The following is a 19157-nucleotide window of genomic DNA, read 5'->3' on the forward strand; positions in this document are numbered from 1 at the left end:
GCCGCCGCCGCCGGGGAGCTGTCCCTTCAGCACCACAGACCTAACGCCTGGGTGTTAGGGAGGCGGAGGCGGGGCAACAGGCGGGAGCTGTCCCTCAGCACCGAAGACCTTTGCCCTCCGATGAAACCGGCCGGCCCCCGCCCCAGGACTCTGTCTTTTTCTCCAGTTTGAGCGGGGGTGTCAGGAGCAGGCGGAGAGCTTTCCTGGGAGGCTGGGGAAGCAATGAACACTCTTCTCAGCGACTCGCCTCCCAGCAGTGCTATTTTTTGCCATCCGCCCTCACCCCCAGCACACGCGCTCGCACACACACGCACGCACGCACACACACACACACACAGACCTCTCTGGATTTCTTTGCCTTGAGTCTCCCGGGGCTGTGAGGAGCCAGGCTCATCTCAAACCAAGCTGGCAGCTCCAGGCTCCGGAGCCATGCCCTGCACGGACCCTTATCTTTACCAAGCTCCTGAGGAATGAAAGGAACCCAGGGATCCTCAGAAGGCAGCAGTGATGTGGACCAACCCCCTGGAGCCTGCACCCTTCCAAGGGCCATAGGCGACCCAGGGAACCGGAGAGAGCTCCAGACAGGAAATCCCAGCTTTCCTAAAGTCTCTGTGGATGCTGACAAAAGGAGACCCGAATTTTTGGAAGAGCCTGCCTTAGGTTACCCAGCTGCAGAGTGATTTTCCCCTCTGGCATTGAACCTACCCCTCCAACCCCCAGCCATCCAGAGTACCATGAAGAATTATGAGGATGTGTGACAGAGGTATCCAGATGTTGATCACCACCGTGGGAGCCTTCGCAGCTTTTAGTTTAATGACCATTGCAGTGGGCACGGACTACTGGTTATATTCCAGAGGTGTGTGCAGGACTAAATCTACAAGTGATAATGAAACCAGCAGGAAGAATGAAGAAGTAATGACCCATTCAGGGCTGTGGAGGACCTGCTGCCTAGAAGGTATTTACAAATTTCTCTCAATGGCCCCAAATAATGCAGTTTCTGATATTCTGATATTCCAGCGGGTGTTGGGGGAGATGGAGTGATGGGGAAAAAGGAATAGTTGGAATTATTGCTGAGAATGTGCAGATGTCCACACTGTTCCCAGCAAGACGAATGTTGTGTGAGATGAAGGGGTTGGATCTTGTTGATTGTTTATGGTTTAAGCTTCGCGAGATGCGATTTTGGGCACTCTAGGCAGCTTCTGCAGTTGAGCAAAGTCTTCAAATCCAAAATTCCTAAGCATCTTGTGAACTACTTTGATCTGTGGCTTGAAATGGGGTCTTTGGCTCTGCTTAAATTGCCTTTCAGTGGAGGAGGGAGAGGGAGAAGGAGGAAGGAAGAGAGAGGGCAAGGGAGGGAGGAAGGGAAGGAGGAATGGAGGGAGGAAGAGGGAGAGAGAGAGAGAGAGAGGGAGGGAGAAACTGTGACCTAGGCTGGCACAACTCTGAGCTATTTCCTTCTTTCTAACATAGTCTTATCAGTTTCTTCTGAGTTTGGTCTAAGTAGATATTTTCACGAACTTGCATTGCCAACCAGACTAACATATGTGAACGCTTACACACGCACATGCACACACACACACACGCACCCATTTTAACAAAACTTCCATATTAATATGTTTCACTATTTGGGATCAAAACAAAACTGAAGTGTTAATATTTGGTATCCACTGGTCTTCTTTCTTAAATCATCTCCAAACCTAACAAATCTATTCTCATGACATTTGCATAAGATTGATTCTCCAAAAATCACAGCTTCTAATTTTAAAAACTGAAGATTTTCTCTAAATTATAACAAAGAGGACAGACCAATTTTTAGAATGTCAAGCTCTTGGATAGCCTGACTGATGATTAAACTCACTTTCACTACATCAGGAGTCACTCTCAGCATCACTGGGAAATGCTTGAATGTCAGTGGTAGTAAATAGGAAGATAAGAGAATAAAATCAAAGCTCTATGAAGCTTATGTGCCTGAGGGAAGGCACTGGATTAGAGGGGTAAAAGGGAGTTTTCTCAGCTTCTGAGGAATCTGTGCAGCTTGTCACAGTGATGAGCAAGGAAATCTGGGTTTCCTGTATGTTCCCCTCCCCTGTTTGCCATTGGTTCTCCATGCCTGCATTCCCACTGGCTGGCATTTGTCAGGGTTTTTTGAGAACTTGCATTTATGTAAATCGCTTAGGAAATCATGCTATGACATCACTTGCTAGTGTAATATTGCATCATTCCCTGGCCTTCTTCCCATGTCCTCACACTCTGAACAACTGCTCTCCTGACTGTAGCACTACTACCATTGATTCTGTTTCCAACACAAATTTGCAACTGGTGGGAATCCCAGGTAGGAAAAGATTACTTTAAATGCAACAAGGATCGTTGTACTTGAAGTCAGAAGACCGGGGTAATGCTGCAAACTATGCATGTGACCTTGGCTAAGACATTTACCTACTCCAACCCTCACTTATTAATCTGGGAAATGATTAATTTGAAATAGGTGATCATGAATTAGCACTATCCAAAGCTCTTATTTTATCCAATGTTCTGACAGAAATTTTAGAATAATTCTTTCGCAAACATTGACAAAAATCTAATATTTGTGATCATTGGTGATCAGATATGGTGAAGTCATTTACCTTAGGGAAATTCCATAATTCCCTTTCCTATATTGACAACAAAGAATTGAGTTGTCTTTTGTAAAGTTGTGATTTGGTGGATGTTTTGATGTATACATGGTTCTAAGAATGGCATAAAAAAATTCTGAGTCAAACAAGGTACATATGTAGAACTTACTTTAGTTATTTCCAATTCTTCTGCCTCTTGGAACAAAATCTGGGAATGTAGAATTAAACCCCAATTTTGGATTCCCCCATTAGGGCCTAAAATCCCTGAATCCTTGCTCAGAATTTCTCAACTGATGGTTTTTCTTTTCTCCAACATCATGTCCTACACCCACAGTTTGCACAAGAAACTGGAATCCCACCCAGGCATTCTGTGGGCTTAGTGGGAGAAGTGAGAATTTGAATCAAGACAGAAATGGATGAATCTAAGATATGTTCTTGATCAGGTGAATTCTTTTGAAAAAATTTGTTGCAGTCTTTATGCAACTTTGACCCAGCTATATATATATATAGATCTTTGAAGTATTGAATACAGTAATATGCATGAACTTTAATGAATCACAGTGAATTTTTAGCTATGTGTACACCCATAGAACTATCACCTAGATGGGACTGGCTGAGAGTCTGAAGCCAAGATTTTTCTTCATGTACTGAATATAGCAAATGTTCAAGGAATTTTCAGGAACCTCTGATTTCCTGCATGGGAAGACACATGCAGTAGGCAGTATCCATCCTGTGAAATAAAGCTGCATAACCATTTTTCATTCAGTACCCCCTGTCTCCTCTCCCAGAGTCTTGGCATACTCATTTTTCTGGTTCTTTCATGTCAAAGGATAACTGGAGGTCTTATAGCTCAGTTTTCTCTGATATCAAATTAAAAGAGTCAGTTTATCCACACTTTTTTAAGATTCATGAGAGAATGTGACTATTTAGTCCAAAAGAGAATGTTCAGGAGGGACATGACAGCTGTCTGCAAATATCTGAAAAGTTGTCATATGGAAAGGAGATTTGAAATGTTCTGTGTGGCCTCCAGGGGGTAGAAGTAAGAGCAAGAGGAAAATAGGTGTTACCTCAATATAAATAACTATGCAATGTGGAGTGGCCAGCTTTAAGAGGTTAAGAGCTCTCCACAACCAAAGATATTCAAGAATAAGGAAACCACATCAATGTTTCCAAACTTGGATAATCATCAGAATCACATGGACAGCTTTAAGAAAAAAGATTATGAGGCCTCACAAGTAGATTCTCTGCTTCCATAGGTCTGTGGTGGATCACCGGAATCTGAATTTTCTGAAACATCTCCAAGCCATTATGATGTTAAAACCAACAAGTATTGACTATTTACAGTGGACCTGGCAATTATTATATGTGTTAAGAAAGAGCACATCACTCAAGTGAGAAAAAGGATGTTTCCAGTTTTCATTTCTGTAACTCACCAGAATGTCAATTATATTTAGTACCCACTATGTGTTAGCACTACTCTAACAAATTTGAAAATTTAACTTTTTCCTCTTCAGAGGAGCTCATTGATGTAGGCATTATTATTGTCTTCATTTTTTAAGTTTATTTATTTATTTCAAGAGGGAGAGAGGGCAGGAGAGGGACAGAGAGAGAGGGAGAGAGAATCCCAAGCGAGCTCCACACTGATAGCACAGAGCCCGATGCAGGGCTCAATCTCACAACCACGAAATCATGACCTGAATGGAAATCAAGAGTTGGACGCCTAATCGACTGAGCCAACCAGGTGCCCCTATTATCCTCACTTTACAGGTGAAGAAACTGAGGCCTAGAGAAATTATATGACTTGCCTGACATTACATACCCAGCAGGCACTACTTCACCTGAGCCATGTTTCTTCTCGGAGCATTTGCTAGAGAACATTAATTCATGGCCCAGTGGATAGGTTGCTATTGGTGCAAACATTAGCTTGTGAGAATGCCCAGACACATGGGTTTTTCCATTCAGAAGTCCCAGGTCCCGGAACACTCAGCATGCCTGTGCAGCGTCAGCAGGGGTGCAGGAGACATCAGACAGCCACACACTCAGAGACAGCAAAGGACACGTTTTGAATGAAAAAAACAATCGACCTATGTAGAGACACCCACACTCAGAAACCAAAACGAATGCCTGACTCATTATCTGGAAAGCACGCAAGGCATTCACAAAGTAAGGCCCCAACTTGCTGCGTGTTTTCAATGACAGCATGTGGATTTGAACGAGAACTTGTTCAATGCCTGATCCTCTCATTAAGACCCCTTGAAGTCCTAGACACAATCAAAGTGATGTATTTACATAGTGGAAAGACCGCTGGCCGTGCAGCAAAGAACCCTGAGGACTCATCACATTTGTGTCACTAACAGTTCTGTGAATTATGCACATTATTTTCCTCCCTGGGGCCTCAGGTAAGATTAAGGAGTAACAAATCCAAATGTCCATGTGGACAAAGCAAGTAATGTAACAGTTGAACTAGTATTTCGCTGTCCTCTCAATTCTATGAAGGGTAAGGGAGAAGTACGAGCATTTGAGAAGATCTATAGTAACTGAAATGTGGTCTCAGGGTGGGGCAACAGAGAGTGGTGGGGACTGAAGCAAACCAGAGAGCAGAATCCCCCATCTAAGGAATAATTACTATGGGACTTGAGTCAATTTTTACTCTGGGAAAATGTGTACCAGATTCATCCCAATGTTCCAAATATTAAAAAGCCTGATGTAAAATATCTTGATTTTTAAAATGTGAGCAACTAGGGGCGCCTGGGTGGCTCACTTAGTTAAGCATCCAACTTCGGCTCAGGTCATGATCTCACGGTTCCCAAGTTCTAGCCCCGTATCAGGCTCTGTGTTGATGGTTCCTAGCCTGGAGCCTGCTTTGGATTCTGTGTTTCCCTCTCTCTCTGCCACTTCCTGCTCATGCTCTGTCTCTGTCTCTCTCTCTCTCTCAAAAGTAAGCAAACATTAAAATTTTTTTAAGTAAATATAATGTGGGCAACTAGATTAAAACAAATTTTTAATGCAGTACCTGCCAAGCCAAACTTACCTTGTTGTTGAATATGACCCATGGGCTGCCAGTTTTGAGCCCTAGAAATTATCTAAAAGGCCTTTTTAATCTAAATTTCTGATATTTTCATATTTTATTCCTGAATTGTTCTCCATTAGTCAATGATCACTTTTTCAATTCATTAAAAAAAAAATGCTTACTAAGAAAATAAAGCCCACTTAGCTTTTAGGACAAGGAACTTAAAATTACAGAAAAGAGTTTCAGCAAAATGCTATTTCTGCTACAGATGGGCCTGAATGACATCAAACATCTGGCTGAAAAACTGAAAAAAAATTAGCCAGTCATTAGAAGTTCCCCCATATTTCCAAATCTCCAGATGGTTGACTTTTTCAGCCAGATGGGGTTGCAGCTTTATTTATGTGTTCAGAAGCCTTCGGGGAAGCTGCAAAGATGTGATTGAGGACAGGGATGAGAGAAGGACATAACATTTGTTGAGTATTCCTATGTGCCAAGCTCTGTGCTGGGTACTCTCACATATGGTAACTCATACTTTTCCGATTTCCAAGCTTCCCTCCAATAGAATATAAGGACAAGGATCCTTGGCTGTCGGGAACACTGCTCTATCGCCAGAGCTTAGCAATGGTACCAAGTAGTCACTTCTGCTCCTCCACTCCTAGATCCGATGCAACACCTTCCCTTAAATGTGGGTACAGAATGTTCTGATGCTCTTCCCTACTCTTGATCTTCTTCCTGTTCCTTTCCCTGCATGCTTCCTCTTTGTCCCTAAAACCCCAGAGGCAAATGGAGGGGGAGAAGTGGACTGGAGCTTTAAGGCAGGATGGGGGTGAGTGACTATGCCTGTGTTTGTAGGACCAGTCAGGATTGGGGAGGTGGCAGAGGTTGAGGTGTGAGCATGATAACATCTAACTAGAACATGTCTGTATGGCCATATTGCTTGTTAGAATGTTGAAATACTTTCCTACTTCTTGGTAAACAGCATCTGGCCCAAGTCCCCCATCAAGCCTCCCCCTTGCACTGCCACTATAGCTAACCCTAGGCTATCCTGGAACTTCCCAGACACCTATGAGATCTGTCCAGTTAAGGGTTAAGACTCAGCAGGGATCATCATAATCCTGCCCCAACCCCATGGGAGCATCTATTCTGCCTGGCTGGTCTCATGTCTTACCTGTGATTAAATATTTCTGAAGTTCTATCATTGGTGAAAAGGACCGACTCCTTTCTACCTCAAACCCAGCCCCCTACCATCCTACTCATTCTAGAAGTAGATGATTTGAAAATAATTCTGTTTGCTTCATCACTTGACATTTTATCTTCTGGATTAGAAAAAAGGCAAGTGATCTGAATTCCAAGGTTGGGTAAGCAGTGTGGGTTATTAGCTTGGTGACTAGTGTAGCTTACTAGCATCCATCGTGAAAAAAATAAAACAAGAAAAAACCCACACAAAAAGATGACTGTGTCCCTTGAATGTTCTCTCAGAGCAGCGTCTAACAGTCTTACCAAAAGGGATCATCTGATCCTCTAGGGAAATGTAATTTTGTTTGACTTAAGTTTTATTATAGATTCAAGGCCAGTGGTATATAGATGTTTACTTGTAGAAACTTGGAAAGATGAAAATTAATTTGCTCATTAGAGCTGCAAATGATTTCTATTCATTAGAAGAGGCAACCCCAAATGTTGTAGATTTATTGCCCTTTCTCTAGAACATGAATCAGCTTCCTATCTAAGTTGACAATCTTACTTCAGAATTTTTTCCCTGAAGAATATATATAACATCCCCCTTTGAACTAGCTTTGTCATTCTGCCAGTTCTCTCATTGATGAGTTGAATAAAACTTGACACAAGCTCGTTGTATATTTTAGGAAAATTATGTTTCTGACTATTTAAAAATTATACTCTGACATGTGGAAGTGCCCCCCCCTCAATGAAACCAGTGTTTCTAAGGCTAAAGAGAAGCCCACAAAACTCCAATGTTATCTTTCTTTTTCCTCCATCCACACGACCCTGCCAGAGCCCACTTTTTCACTGTAGGAGCAAACGGGCTTTTAATCATTTATGTCTTCTTCTCTGACCACAGAGAACATGGGATAACAGCAAGGGCCTTGAGAGCAGGTATATTTTGGGTTCTTACCTGGATCCTGCCATTTATTGCCTGCAACACTTGGAAAGTGAGTTTCCTTACCTGTAAAATGAAGAAACACAGTAGCAAGCATTTTCAACTATTTCCATTTTTATGCTTCTTGCGATTCGTCTATTCCGTAGTACCTCTAAATAATATGTTGACCAGTAGTCCTTCATTCATCCTTTAAAGATAATACCTATGTGCAAAGACAAATGATAAGCTAGCTTTCTTATACTACCTCCTTTCTCCCAATACTTGTGGTGCTTTGGTGAGTTGCCTGTGGTCCCAAGAAGAATCATTCATAAAGATTGAGGGTACCTGGAAAAAAGAGAGACTAGCTTCACATTTCTAGGTTGGACACTGCTTGTGTGCCTATTTCGGCAAGGAAGTTAGGGGGAAACACCAGGCTGAGAGAGGGAATGACCCTGGGGCAGACTTTTTGGAATGGGGAGGTTCAGTGGGTTGTGTGGATCTGGTGAATAGCTGAGCTTGAGCCATTTGGTCAGTATCCAACCCAAGAGAGCAACCCATTAGGCAAAAGGATCCTGGTCATAGCTACACGATGTTCATGAAAGTGTTCAAGCCTACATTGGGGCTCTGTGCTGACAGCTCAGAGCCTCGAGCCTGCTTCAGATTCTGTGTCTCCCTCTCTCTCTGCTCCTCCCCTACTCACTCTCTGTCTCTCAAAAGTGAATAAATGTTAAGAAAAAAAAATCTTTTAAGAGGGGCAAACAGGGATAGAGCATTGCAATCTGGAAGTTTTAACAGGCACAAGTGACTGGAAAGTTATGACATCTGCTCAAAATATCATTAAGGAAATAAGAGATTAGATACAACACACTTGAAAGCTAAAATGAAACAGTTACACATTTACACTCCACTTATTTGACACTCTTCAATAGATAGGGTATATGTCCTCATGCTATGTTTCTAAAATTGTGGAACTTGACAACCCAGTAATATATATCTACTGTGATACATAACTATATCTCAGGGGTTGGCAAACTATAGCCCATGGACCAAATTCAGCCCTTTGACTATTTTTGTACAACCCACAAGCTAAAAATATTTTGTACATTTTTAAGTAGTTGAAAAAATTAAATAATGTCCAATAATATTTCATGACACATAAAAATGATGAGAAATTCAAATGTAAGCATCTGTACTTCTGAATGTTGCCAATAAAAATTTTATGGAAATTTGTTTTCTCTCTTGTTACATATGTACCTACATAGTATCCTCAATTTTGCTGCTTGGCCTGCAAAGCCTAAAATATTTACTGTCTGGCCCTTCACAGACGAAGTAAAGTTTGCCAACTCCTGTTATATCTCACTGGAGAGGCATGTAGGAATCCATAATAACATTTTATTTCTGGAAGTAGCCTTTGTTTTCCCAGGAATATTGGTGGGGAGAGGGCTGTACTATTAGTCTTTATCATAGACTCTTCATCTCACCAGGTATTCTGGGAGTCCTCTTCTCTTTCTTGGAGAACTGGCACTTAGTTCTTTGCCCAGGCAGTACTTTGCTTCTTCCTGAGACATGGAGAGGGTGAAAGAAAGTCAGTGAGATCCTTCCCTCTTAAAGGTTCCTGGAGGGGCGCCTGGGTGGCTTAGTCGGTTGAGCGTCCGACTTTCGCTTAGGTCATGATCTCGCGGTTCGTGGGTTCGAGCCCCGCGTCGGGCTCTGTGCTGACTGCCAGCTCAGAGCCTGGAGCCTGTTTCAGTCTGTGACTCCCTCTCTCTCTGACCCTCCCCTGCTCATGCTCTCTCTCTCTCTCTCTCCTAGAAATAAATAAAACATTTAAAAAAAAAAAGGTTCCTGGAAAATCAACTGCTGCCCGGGTATACAAGGAACAATGTCTGTCAGGTCCGGCAAAAGGGGGAAACTTTGGGAGTCAGTGTTCTGAGGGCAGTGAAAAGAACAGGATGCTAGAGACTAGGATGAATGCAGACTCCATCATAGATAGTTACCGAGTGAGGGTGAGGGTAAAGAAATTGATGCCCACAAAAAGCAGGCACTTGGTACTGGAAGTCTACATAGCAGGATCCCTCCATTTGCTCAATAGATGAGGTTCAGTGTGTTCATGAAAGTTGAAGAAAAATATTATGTAAATGGGTGCTTTTAGGGAGAGAGTTTCATCCTCCAAAAATGTTAAGGAGCAGTAATGTAGAGCTTAGGTCAGAGGTGAAACCCGGGATGGCCTTAGGATCACCCAAACATAGATGGAAACTGAAGACTTGAAAGTACGCAAGAAGGGCCAGAGAAAGATCAATGACTATAAAGAGGGAAAATGACAAAACCCTAGGGACCGTGGACCCTTAGGGGTCAAGGAGCAGAGGAGCTGGTGAAAATTGGAAAGAAAAGCAGAGGTGAAGAAGAAGTTGTAAGGATTCGACTAGCATTTTAAAGGGTCTCTTGAGGCTTGCTCCAAAATGATGTAGATGAACAGTAAAGTCTAGACTAGCAGCTCTCCAGCCCAAGATGGTTGCGTAAGAGCACCCCCTTTGAGGACAGGTCTGCCCTGTCTCCTGGAATCAGTACACGGTGGGGGGGCGGGGGGGAAGCTGTTGTCCATTAGAGGTCCTGGGGACTGCTTCCAAGGAAGCTGAAGAAAGAGAGGCTGGGGCATGAGAACCCGGAAGTGTCAAGGACACTTAATGAACACCTTCCGTGGACCAAGCTATGATGACTAGGGCAGACTGAATGCTCATGTCTGGGCTAATTCCTGAGCATTTATTTGCTTATTTAACAGACACATACTGGGGTGCCTGGGTGGCTCCATCAGTTAAGCGTCGGACTTCAGCTCAAGTCATGGTCTCGCAGTTTGTGGGTTCAAGCCTCGTCATTGGGCTCTGTACTGACACTGACAGCTAGGAACCTGGAGCCTGGAGCCTGCTTCAGATTCTGTGTCTCCCTCTCTCTTTCTGCCCCTCCCCTGCTCATGCTCTGTCTCTCTCTCTGTTTCTCAATAATAAATAAATGTTTAAAAATTTAAAACAAAAAAACAAACAAACAAACAAAAACAGACACATACTATAGAGGTGACTGGGTGGCTCCATCACTTAAGTGCCTGACTCTTGGTTTAGGCTCAGGTCATGATTCTCATGGTTCGTGAGTTCAAGCCCCACATGGGGCTCCATGCTGACAGTGCGGAGCCTGCTTGGGATTCTCTCTCTCTCCCTCTTTCTCTGCCCCTTCTCTGCGCGCACTCTCTCTCTCTCAAAAATAAATAAATAAACAACAACAACAAAAAAAAACAACAACCCAGGCACATACTATATACCAGCCACTGTTCTAAGTGACTGCTTGACAAATATGATTTGATCCTTGTTACTTCTTCAGGAGGTAGATACTATTATTATCCCCATTTTACAAGGGAGAGAATGGAGAGCCAGAGAGCACATGGTTAATAAGAGGCAGAGCTGGGATTCCAACCCTGCCCTGTGCTGCCTTTCATTACTGTATTCCATGCACTTGGATAAGCACTTAGTGTAAACAGATGCAACTTACAATAGCCCCACGTATGGCTAGGAGTCCTACTCCACCCATGAGGAGACAGGCTCAGAGAAGCAAAGTCCCTTGTGCTGGGTCACCTGACAGTGTGATCACCAGAAGCTTCACCCTAACCACCACACTGCACTGCCTTCACTGAAGGGCCCAGGACCTGGCAGACAGGTCTTTTCCAACTGGTGCACTCCTGTGCCAAGGAGTGTTTGGTGTTAGTCACTGGCTCTGAGCCATTCAACAACTGAAATAACTGTGAAAAATAATTGTCCCAACCTTTCCCAATTTTTATTCTAAATCCAGCAAGGAAAAGAAATGGTAAAGCTAAAGAGATTCAGATACTGTAGCACTGGGCTATAAATCAAATGTAAATTTTTTTAAAAATTTAATGTTTATTTACTTTGAGAGAGAGAGCGCGGGAGCAGGGAAGGGTCAGAGAGAGAGGGAGACCTGGGGAAGCCTTTAGGTTCATGGCTGTCCCACTTCCTGAGAAGTAAACATGGACACATCATTTGTTTGGCTTCTTTGAGTTTTTGACTCTGTGTCAGGCAGGAATCAAGTTCTGACATAGATACCTGTTACTTAGGAACCTGCAGCCTGATTCTCACACAGCACTCAGAAAGGCTGACACCATCTATTTTTTTTAAGTTTATTTGTTTTTGAGAAAGAGAGAGAGAGGAGGGAGCAGAGAGAGGGAGACAGGATCCTAAGTGGGCTCCATGCTGATAGCAGAGAGCCCGATGTGGGGCTGGAACTCACCAATTACAAGATCATGACCTGAGCTGAAGTCGGACGCTTAACTGACTAAGCCACCCAGGCGCCCCTGAAATCATCCTCGAGGAGCACTAGACATGCAACAGATCAACGTACCACCAGGCCTGCTTCTTGGTGACCTTGGGCTTGGAGGGGCCAGAAGTGGGCACCTGGGATGAGATTGGGGCGGGCAAAACCTGACACCATCTAACTACCTTTTAGCCTGCGTGTTGTAAGAAATATTATCAAATACCTTATTGCCACCCACTCTACCCACCACATTTTGCTAAACCACCTAGAACTGGAACATACTAGATACTCAATAAATATGCATTGAATCCGTCACTTCAGGGTAGGTAACTCAATTACTTTGAGCTTCCCCTAGTGAACCCATGCTAATCCCTACCAATCGCTGTTCTGCTCTTAAGCACTCACTTTAACCACTTTAAAAATAATATATCCTATAATCTCTGCCATAATTGTTGGCAATTCAGTAAGCATGTCTTTTGAGGAAAACTGATGTCATGATGTTGAAATTCTCAACATTATTTGTCCATCACTTTTTTCTCACATTTCCCCTAAAAGATTGTCCAGAATAGTTCAGCAGTCTCATTGCAAAATTCTCTCAATACTCTGGGTACATGCTCAGGGAAAGAAAAAATTAACTACATGTTGTATGGACAAACTGTGCACAAATCCAGCAGACCCTGTTTCTATTCTTTGTATATTCGGTTACCTGCATGGTTAGGAAATGGTAACTCCGCCGCTCTGTATCCTGTGACGTAAGCCATTCAGCATGATGCAAAGCTGCTTGCAACACAATACCCACCTGTTAAAATGGTTCCAAAACTCATGGGTGACTGAGTCACATCTCAGCCATTTCAGCCATTTCAAAATTCTACTGTTGCCTGTGGAAGGTGGTTTTGGCATGCCACAGTTAATACAGATGCATTATTTACAACAAATCATTTTGACCCTTTTCAAATTACAGGACCGCAGGACCAATTAGCGGTTTATCAGCTGAAAATGCCTTAAAATATATACTACCCAGTAAGCCCTGGTTTTTCAAAATAGCACTTTTCACCAGAGATGAATCCGGCTTGTGATCAAAACGCTCTAAGTGTTTAGAGAAAAATAAAAAGATCAAATCAAGAGGCAATGATGTTAATCTGAGTCAAAGGTCTGCTGCACAGCATAATAATTGCTCTTCTCTGCTTTCTCACTCTGTGGTGAGTGATGGCTCAGCTCCCGAGTGCTGGGGGGATGGCAAGGGGTAGGTTCCAAGAGATCATAAGGTCTGAACCGAGGAAAATTCTTGCTGGGCCACCCTCAAAGATGATTTTCCAGTTACAGTCCCTGGGGCTGAGCGGTGGGGCCATCCCTTTAGCATAGGTAATGGAGAGCCCCAGCCCAGTACGATGGACTTTCTCCAAACTGTCCAAAAGCTGGAAGTTGCACTGGAGCAGGAAGGAGGGGGAAAGTGTGGTGTGATCAAGGTAGGCTTCCCTGAGAAGGTGACATTTAACCCCAGATATAAAGGAGATGAGGAATCAAGCCAGGAGAAAGAGCATCCAGACAGAGGGGAAAAAACAGCAAGTGCAAAGCCCAGTGGTGGGATGTGGCCGAGGTGTTCAAGGAGCAAGGGAGCCACGGTGGCTGAAGAGGATGAGCTCAGAGGAGGAAGTTCATCAGTGGAGGGGGCTAGACGCCAGACTGTATAGGGCCTTGAAAGATGTTGTAAGAACTTTGACTTTGACTCTGGGTAAACTGGAAGGCTTTGGAGGTTTTGAACCCAAGACTGACATGATCTTTTTTTTTTTTTTTTTTAATTTATTTCTAGGAGAGAGAGAGAGAGACAGCGTGAGCAGGGGAGGGTCAGAGAGAGAGGGAGTCACAGACTCTGAAACAGGCTCCAGGCTCCGAGCTGGCAGTCAGCGCAGAGCCCGACGCGGGGCCCGAACCCACGAACCGCGAGATCACGACCTAAGCGAAAGTCGGATGCTCAACCGACTAAGCCACCCAGGCGCCCCAAGATTGACATGTTCTTGAGTTTGCCAGGTCTGGGTCTCCCCCTCAATGAAGTTATTTGCTTCTTGATAAAAGGAGTGCTTTGTCCAGTGACCTCCCTTGTTTCTTGCAGACACAACCTTCTTTAAAGTTTTTGCCTTACCTTGCCCTGGTGATTCTAGAAAACTGGGCTCAGTGGAATAGCACCCCTTCACCATCGTCTTCTTTCCTTCTTTGCCTGGAAGCAAGCTCTTGGCCCCTTACTATTTTCAGCATTGTATCTCTTATTGTGAGGAAATGGGGTAGATTACAGTGACATGGAAGTTTCTAATGTTTAGTGAATCTTGCAAAGTTCTTAGACTCACTCGTCCCAGTGGGCAGCCCCTCCTAACTCAGATCCTCGCCCGTCTCCAGCTCAGGCTGACATCTTCTCCTGGACTGGTCCCTCTTCTCAGTCTGGAGATCCAACAGGGGGTATGAAATGAGTGGTTTGCATCCGTGGAAGATGCAGCCTGGGTCCCCTGCTCTCCAAGTCCTTACTGAGCACTTACCGTGTGCTAAGTGCTGAGGATTCAGCAGAGAGTAAAGTAGACAAATTCTCATCGTTGGTATGTCCAGAAATGTGTAGGAAAGATGCTGAGAAAGTACATCCAGGTGAACAAACAGGCTGTCTCTTGGACCAGATGACTCTGGGAGCATGGAGTTAGGGTCCTGTTATTCATCAAGGGGAGAGGGGGCTTGCCACAGAATGTTCTCTTGAGGCTTGTATGTCTCCAAGGGGCCTGACCTACAATAAGGGCTCAAAACACATTTGCCAAATGCACTCACTGGAAGGCTGTGTAGCTTACACAGAGGAGAACTGACTTCTCCTAAGTGCCGGGGGCTGGAGTAGAAATGAATTCAGAGCTCCTGGTTTCTTATCCTTAAGCAGACGGGAAGGAAAGCAGGACAATAGCCTACTTCTAGAAAAATCCATGGAGACAAAATGAGAGATTATACACGTTGGTTAAATTTTTAAGCTCTCTTTAAAAAAAAAAAAAGCAAGGATATTTGATTTTTATCACGTTTTCTAGTGGTATATTTTTCTTATTGTATTTTCTTAAAACACTGGTAACATTCAACACTGGGAACATACAAGTACCAAGTACTCGTTCTTGATACAGATTTCGGAAACAAAACGGGCCAGGCAAGGCTCCCTGTGCTGGGTCCACATCATTGTAATCTCAACCCCTTGTCCCAAAATGACTACTACTTCCAGTTTGGTGAATTTGTAATAAATATCAGTTCCCTGTCTTTGTGATCCACCATGTCAGCAAGATGGGAAAGGGTGTATTTTTCTCCTCCAGTTCAAAGTCTTCGCAACTTACTCAAAAGCTTTTACAAATTATCTTATAATTTATTAAGGCATTTAATCATGCACGTTATTTTAAAAATTAGATCATGTAGAGAGGCGCCTGGGTGGCTCAGTCAGTTAAGCATCTGACTCTTGATTTCAGCTCAGGTTTTGATCTGAGGGTCATAAGTCTGGGCCCCACATTGGGCTGCACGCTAGACACGGAGCCTACTTAAAAATTAAATCAGAGGCTCCTGGGTGGCTCAGTTGGTTGAGCATCCAACTCTGGCTCAGCTCATGATCTCATGGTTTGTGAGTTCTAGCCCCACATCAGGCTCTGTGCTGACAAACAGCTCAGAGCCTGGAACCTGCTTCAGATTCTCTATCTCCCTCTCTCTCTCTGCCCCTCCCCTGCTCATGCTCTGCCTCTCTCTGTCTCTCAAAAATAAATACGTGTTAAAAATTTTTTTAATTAAATCATCCAGAAGGGCTTTTAATGACAAGCATCTGCCTCAGGGGTGCTTACTCCCCCCACCCCAAGTTCTATTCTTCAGAGCAAGATTTTTATTTCCTCTTTAACCATTTCGGATTCAGTTCTTCCTGTGGTTACATCTGTATGTCTAAATAACATGTTTATCCTTTATTTCCTGATTTATAATCTATCGACTTCCTGCCGTAATAGGTCAGGATCTAGCTAAATCACTCCACCCTCTGTATTGATTGCCTTTCCAATTTCTAAAAATAACGTAAATCTTTATTTCTTTCCCCATCCACTTTGGGGAGAATGTCTCAGCTTCCCACTTTCTGGAATGATGGTGTCCACATTGTCCCTTCCACTCACCCACATCTGTTTTATTTTTATGTTTCATTGTCAAGAATTCATTCCTTTTGCATTATGTTCTGTAACCATGCCAATGCCTCCCAGGTGGGGGCTCTAGGTTGATTCTGAGACTTGAAAGCCAATGAAATTATGATGATTAGGTGGACAATGTTCATTGCAAAGCTAAGTTGTTTTCTAGGATTTCATTTTTATTTTTGTGGTTTCAATGTCACAGTCTCGTAGCCATTCAAAAAAAAAAAAAAAAGGTCCAAATGGAATCTTTTTTTTCTAACACTTAAGCAGTTGTTCAAAATCATGCCATGTATTTATTTGCATTGCACTGTGCTTTTTGGTACAGTTTTCATTTTTCCTAGAGTTTCTGAGTGACACAAAGGGTTTTTTAACAGGTCATTTCAGAGCAAAATTGGGCTTTTAAAATATAAGTCCTGTGGTGGGGGAAAGAACCTTCTGGAAAAAACATTTGCCTCCCCCCTCCTTTTTTTCTGCTTTCCTAGTACAGTGTAGTAGTTAAGAGCTCACTTCTACAGTCAGGTTACTTGGACTCAAATCCCAGGTCAAGAGTGTATAACAATGCACAACAGTATACCAATGTTACTTAACCTTTCTGTGTCTCTTTCCTCATCTGTAAAATGGGGGCTCTTATTATACCACTCAGAAGGTTGCTATGGGTATTTGATGAGCTCATATCTGTACAGCATATAGAAGAGTGTCTGGCATGTATAGGAACTAACTTGGTATTGGTTATTACCATCATCCTGTGATAAACAGATTAGACAGAATATCCCCATCTTCGTTGTCCTGCCCACAGCAAGGAACTCTCTAGGCCATGGTTACTATTCTGTTAGTCCCTCCCCCCCCCCACCTCCATGACCACCAACTCTCACAAATCTTCACGTCTTTGCTTTTTAGGGACAAAGCCAGTGATACAGCTGATGGAGATCCTACCAGGGAATCAGATTCATGTGATTCTCTGTGACACATCTTTAGGGTTTTTTTTAATGTTTTCTTTATTTTGGAGAGAGAGAGAGAGAGAGAGAGAGAGAGAGAGGCAGGGTACGAGCAGAGGAGGGGCTGAGAGAGAGGGAGACACAGAATCCAAAGATGGCTCCAGGCTCTGAGCTGTCAGCACAGAACCCGACGAGTGACACATCTTAAGCCTGATTCTTTTCATACTGGTTGATGAAGTGGTCAAAACCTTAGGAAATCTGTATTCTGGAATGTCCTCCGGGATGAGCCACATTGAGGAATCATTAGTTCTATTAGAACCTTAATAAATAACATTAGAAAGTTCATACTGAGTGCTTACATGCATTATCTCACTTAGTTCTCTCAAGGACCCCGCAGGGTATTATACCCATTTTACTGATGGGCAAACGGAACTCAGCATAGTAACTTCCAAAGCTTCACAGCTAGTGAGTAGTAGAGGTGGGATTCAAAAATCCGCGTCTTTCAAATCTGACAACTGAGATCCTTAATGCTGTTGTGATAGTTCAGTGTTCTCAGAGTGTGTGCTGTTAACTCCAGCAGATAAGGAAGGTCTCCCAAGCCATTTCATGGCGGCGAGCCTGCAAGGTCAAGTCTATTTCAGAGCAATAATAAGATGTTATCTGCCTTTTTCATTGTGTTGACATTTGCACCAATGATGGCAAGGCAGCAGTGGGTGACACTGCTGGAGCCTGAGCTCGAACAAAGGCAGTGGCACCCATCCACACTGGCTGTCACTGTGTTTATCACCATCGCTAAAACTCACAGTGCAAGAAAACACTAGGGTCCCTTCAAAGTGTCCTTATTAAATTTTATGAAATCTCCAGCCTCACATGTGACAACATGGGAAGCACACAGAAAGCTCTTCGTTGGCAAAGCCAGTCTACACTGTTGGTCTCCAGCAAAGGTGTTTGTGCAACTGAGTTGTGTGCTGAGCTAGCTGCTTTTTTTCCATGAAACACCACATTCGCTTGAAAGAGTGACTGACAGGCAAATGATGGTTATTTGGTCTTGGATATTTGGCAGGCACTTTCTTTAAAATGAGCTAAGTGAACCTGTCGCTTCGAGGAAAGCCACTGATGGTATTTGTTGCCAAGGATAAAATTCAAGATTTCAAATGAAAATTATAATTTTGCTTGTATCTGCCCCTGTGAGCAAATATGATTTTTTTATATTGTGTAATGAAATGTGCCAAATTTGGAAGACCCATGTAACTCAGTGAACCGATATTTCTCAAATGACCAATGTGTCATGTTAAAAACTATTCCTGGGGGCGCCTGGCTGGCTCAGTTGGTAGAACACATGAGTCTTGATCTCAGGGTCATGAGTTCAAGTCACACATTGGGCATAGAGCCTACTTAAAAAAAATTTATCCCCGGGTAAAAGATTTGGTCAAAATACAGGACTATAACAAAGATTCTAATGTATAAGAGCATGAAAAGTGGGGCACCTGGGTGGCTCAGTCGGTTAAGCATCCAACTTCAGCTCAGGTCATGATCTCACGGTTTGTGGGTTCAAGCCCCATGTCGGGCTCTGTGCTGACAGCTCAGAGGCTGGAACCTGTTTCAGATTCTGTGTCTCCCTCTCTCTCTGACCCTCCCCTGCTCATGCTGTCTCTCTCTCTCAGAAATAAATAAATTTTTTAAAATGTTTAAAAAATTTTTAAAAGAGCAGGAAAAGTTAATTAATATGGTTTCAGATTCCACATGGCCATCAGCCTTTAAGAAATCAGTGTTTGTTGAGTTTTGGTGTAGTATCAAAGAAAAATATCCATGATTATCTCTAAAAGCTGTTCAGATACTCCTACGTTTGCCCCCCACATACTGGTGTGAGGTTGGGTTTTCTTCTTATACTTCAACCAAAACGTTTGGCAGCAGATCAAATACAGAAGCAGATATGAGAATCTGCCTTCTATTAAGCCAGACATTAAAGAGATTTGCAAAAACGTAAAAACAAATTCCACTCCTCTACTTTTTTTTCAGGGGGGTGGT

At 43.2% G+C, this 19157-nt stretch overlaps 1 protein-coding gene across 1 annotated transcript in view; it reads left to right on the top strand.

The window, feature by feature from the left end:
- Positions 1 to 283: 283 nt before the first annotated feature.
- Positions 284 to 19157, top strand: part of CACNG3 (calcium voltage-gated channel auxiliary subunit gamma 3) — an 85909-nt gene continuing 67035 nt past the window's right edge. Inside the window, exon 1 of the mRNA XM_039234434.1 lies at positions 284 to 955. Within this exon, the coding sequence (XP_039090365.1) occupies positions 745 to 955 (211 nt within the window). The 5' untranslated portion in view covers positions 284 to 744. The remainder of the gene's footprint in view (positions 956 to 19157) is intronic.

The sequence above is a fragment of the Hyaena hyaena genome, unplaced genomic scaffold, assembly GCF_003009895.1.
Source record: "Hyaena hyaena isolate Hyena2069 unplaced genomic scaffold, ASM300989v1 scaffold_88, whole genome shotgun sequence".
Lineage (NCBI taxonomy): Eukaryota > Metazoa > Chordata > Mammalia > Carnivora > Hyaenidae > Hyaena > Hyaena hyaena.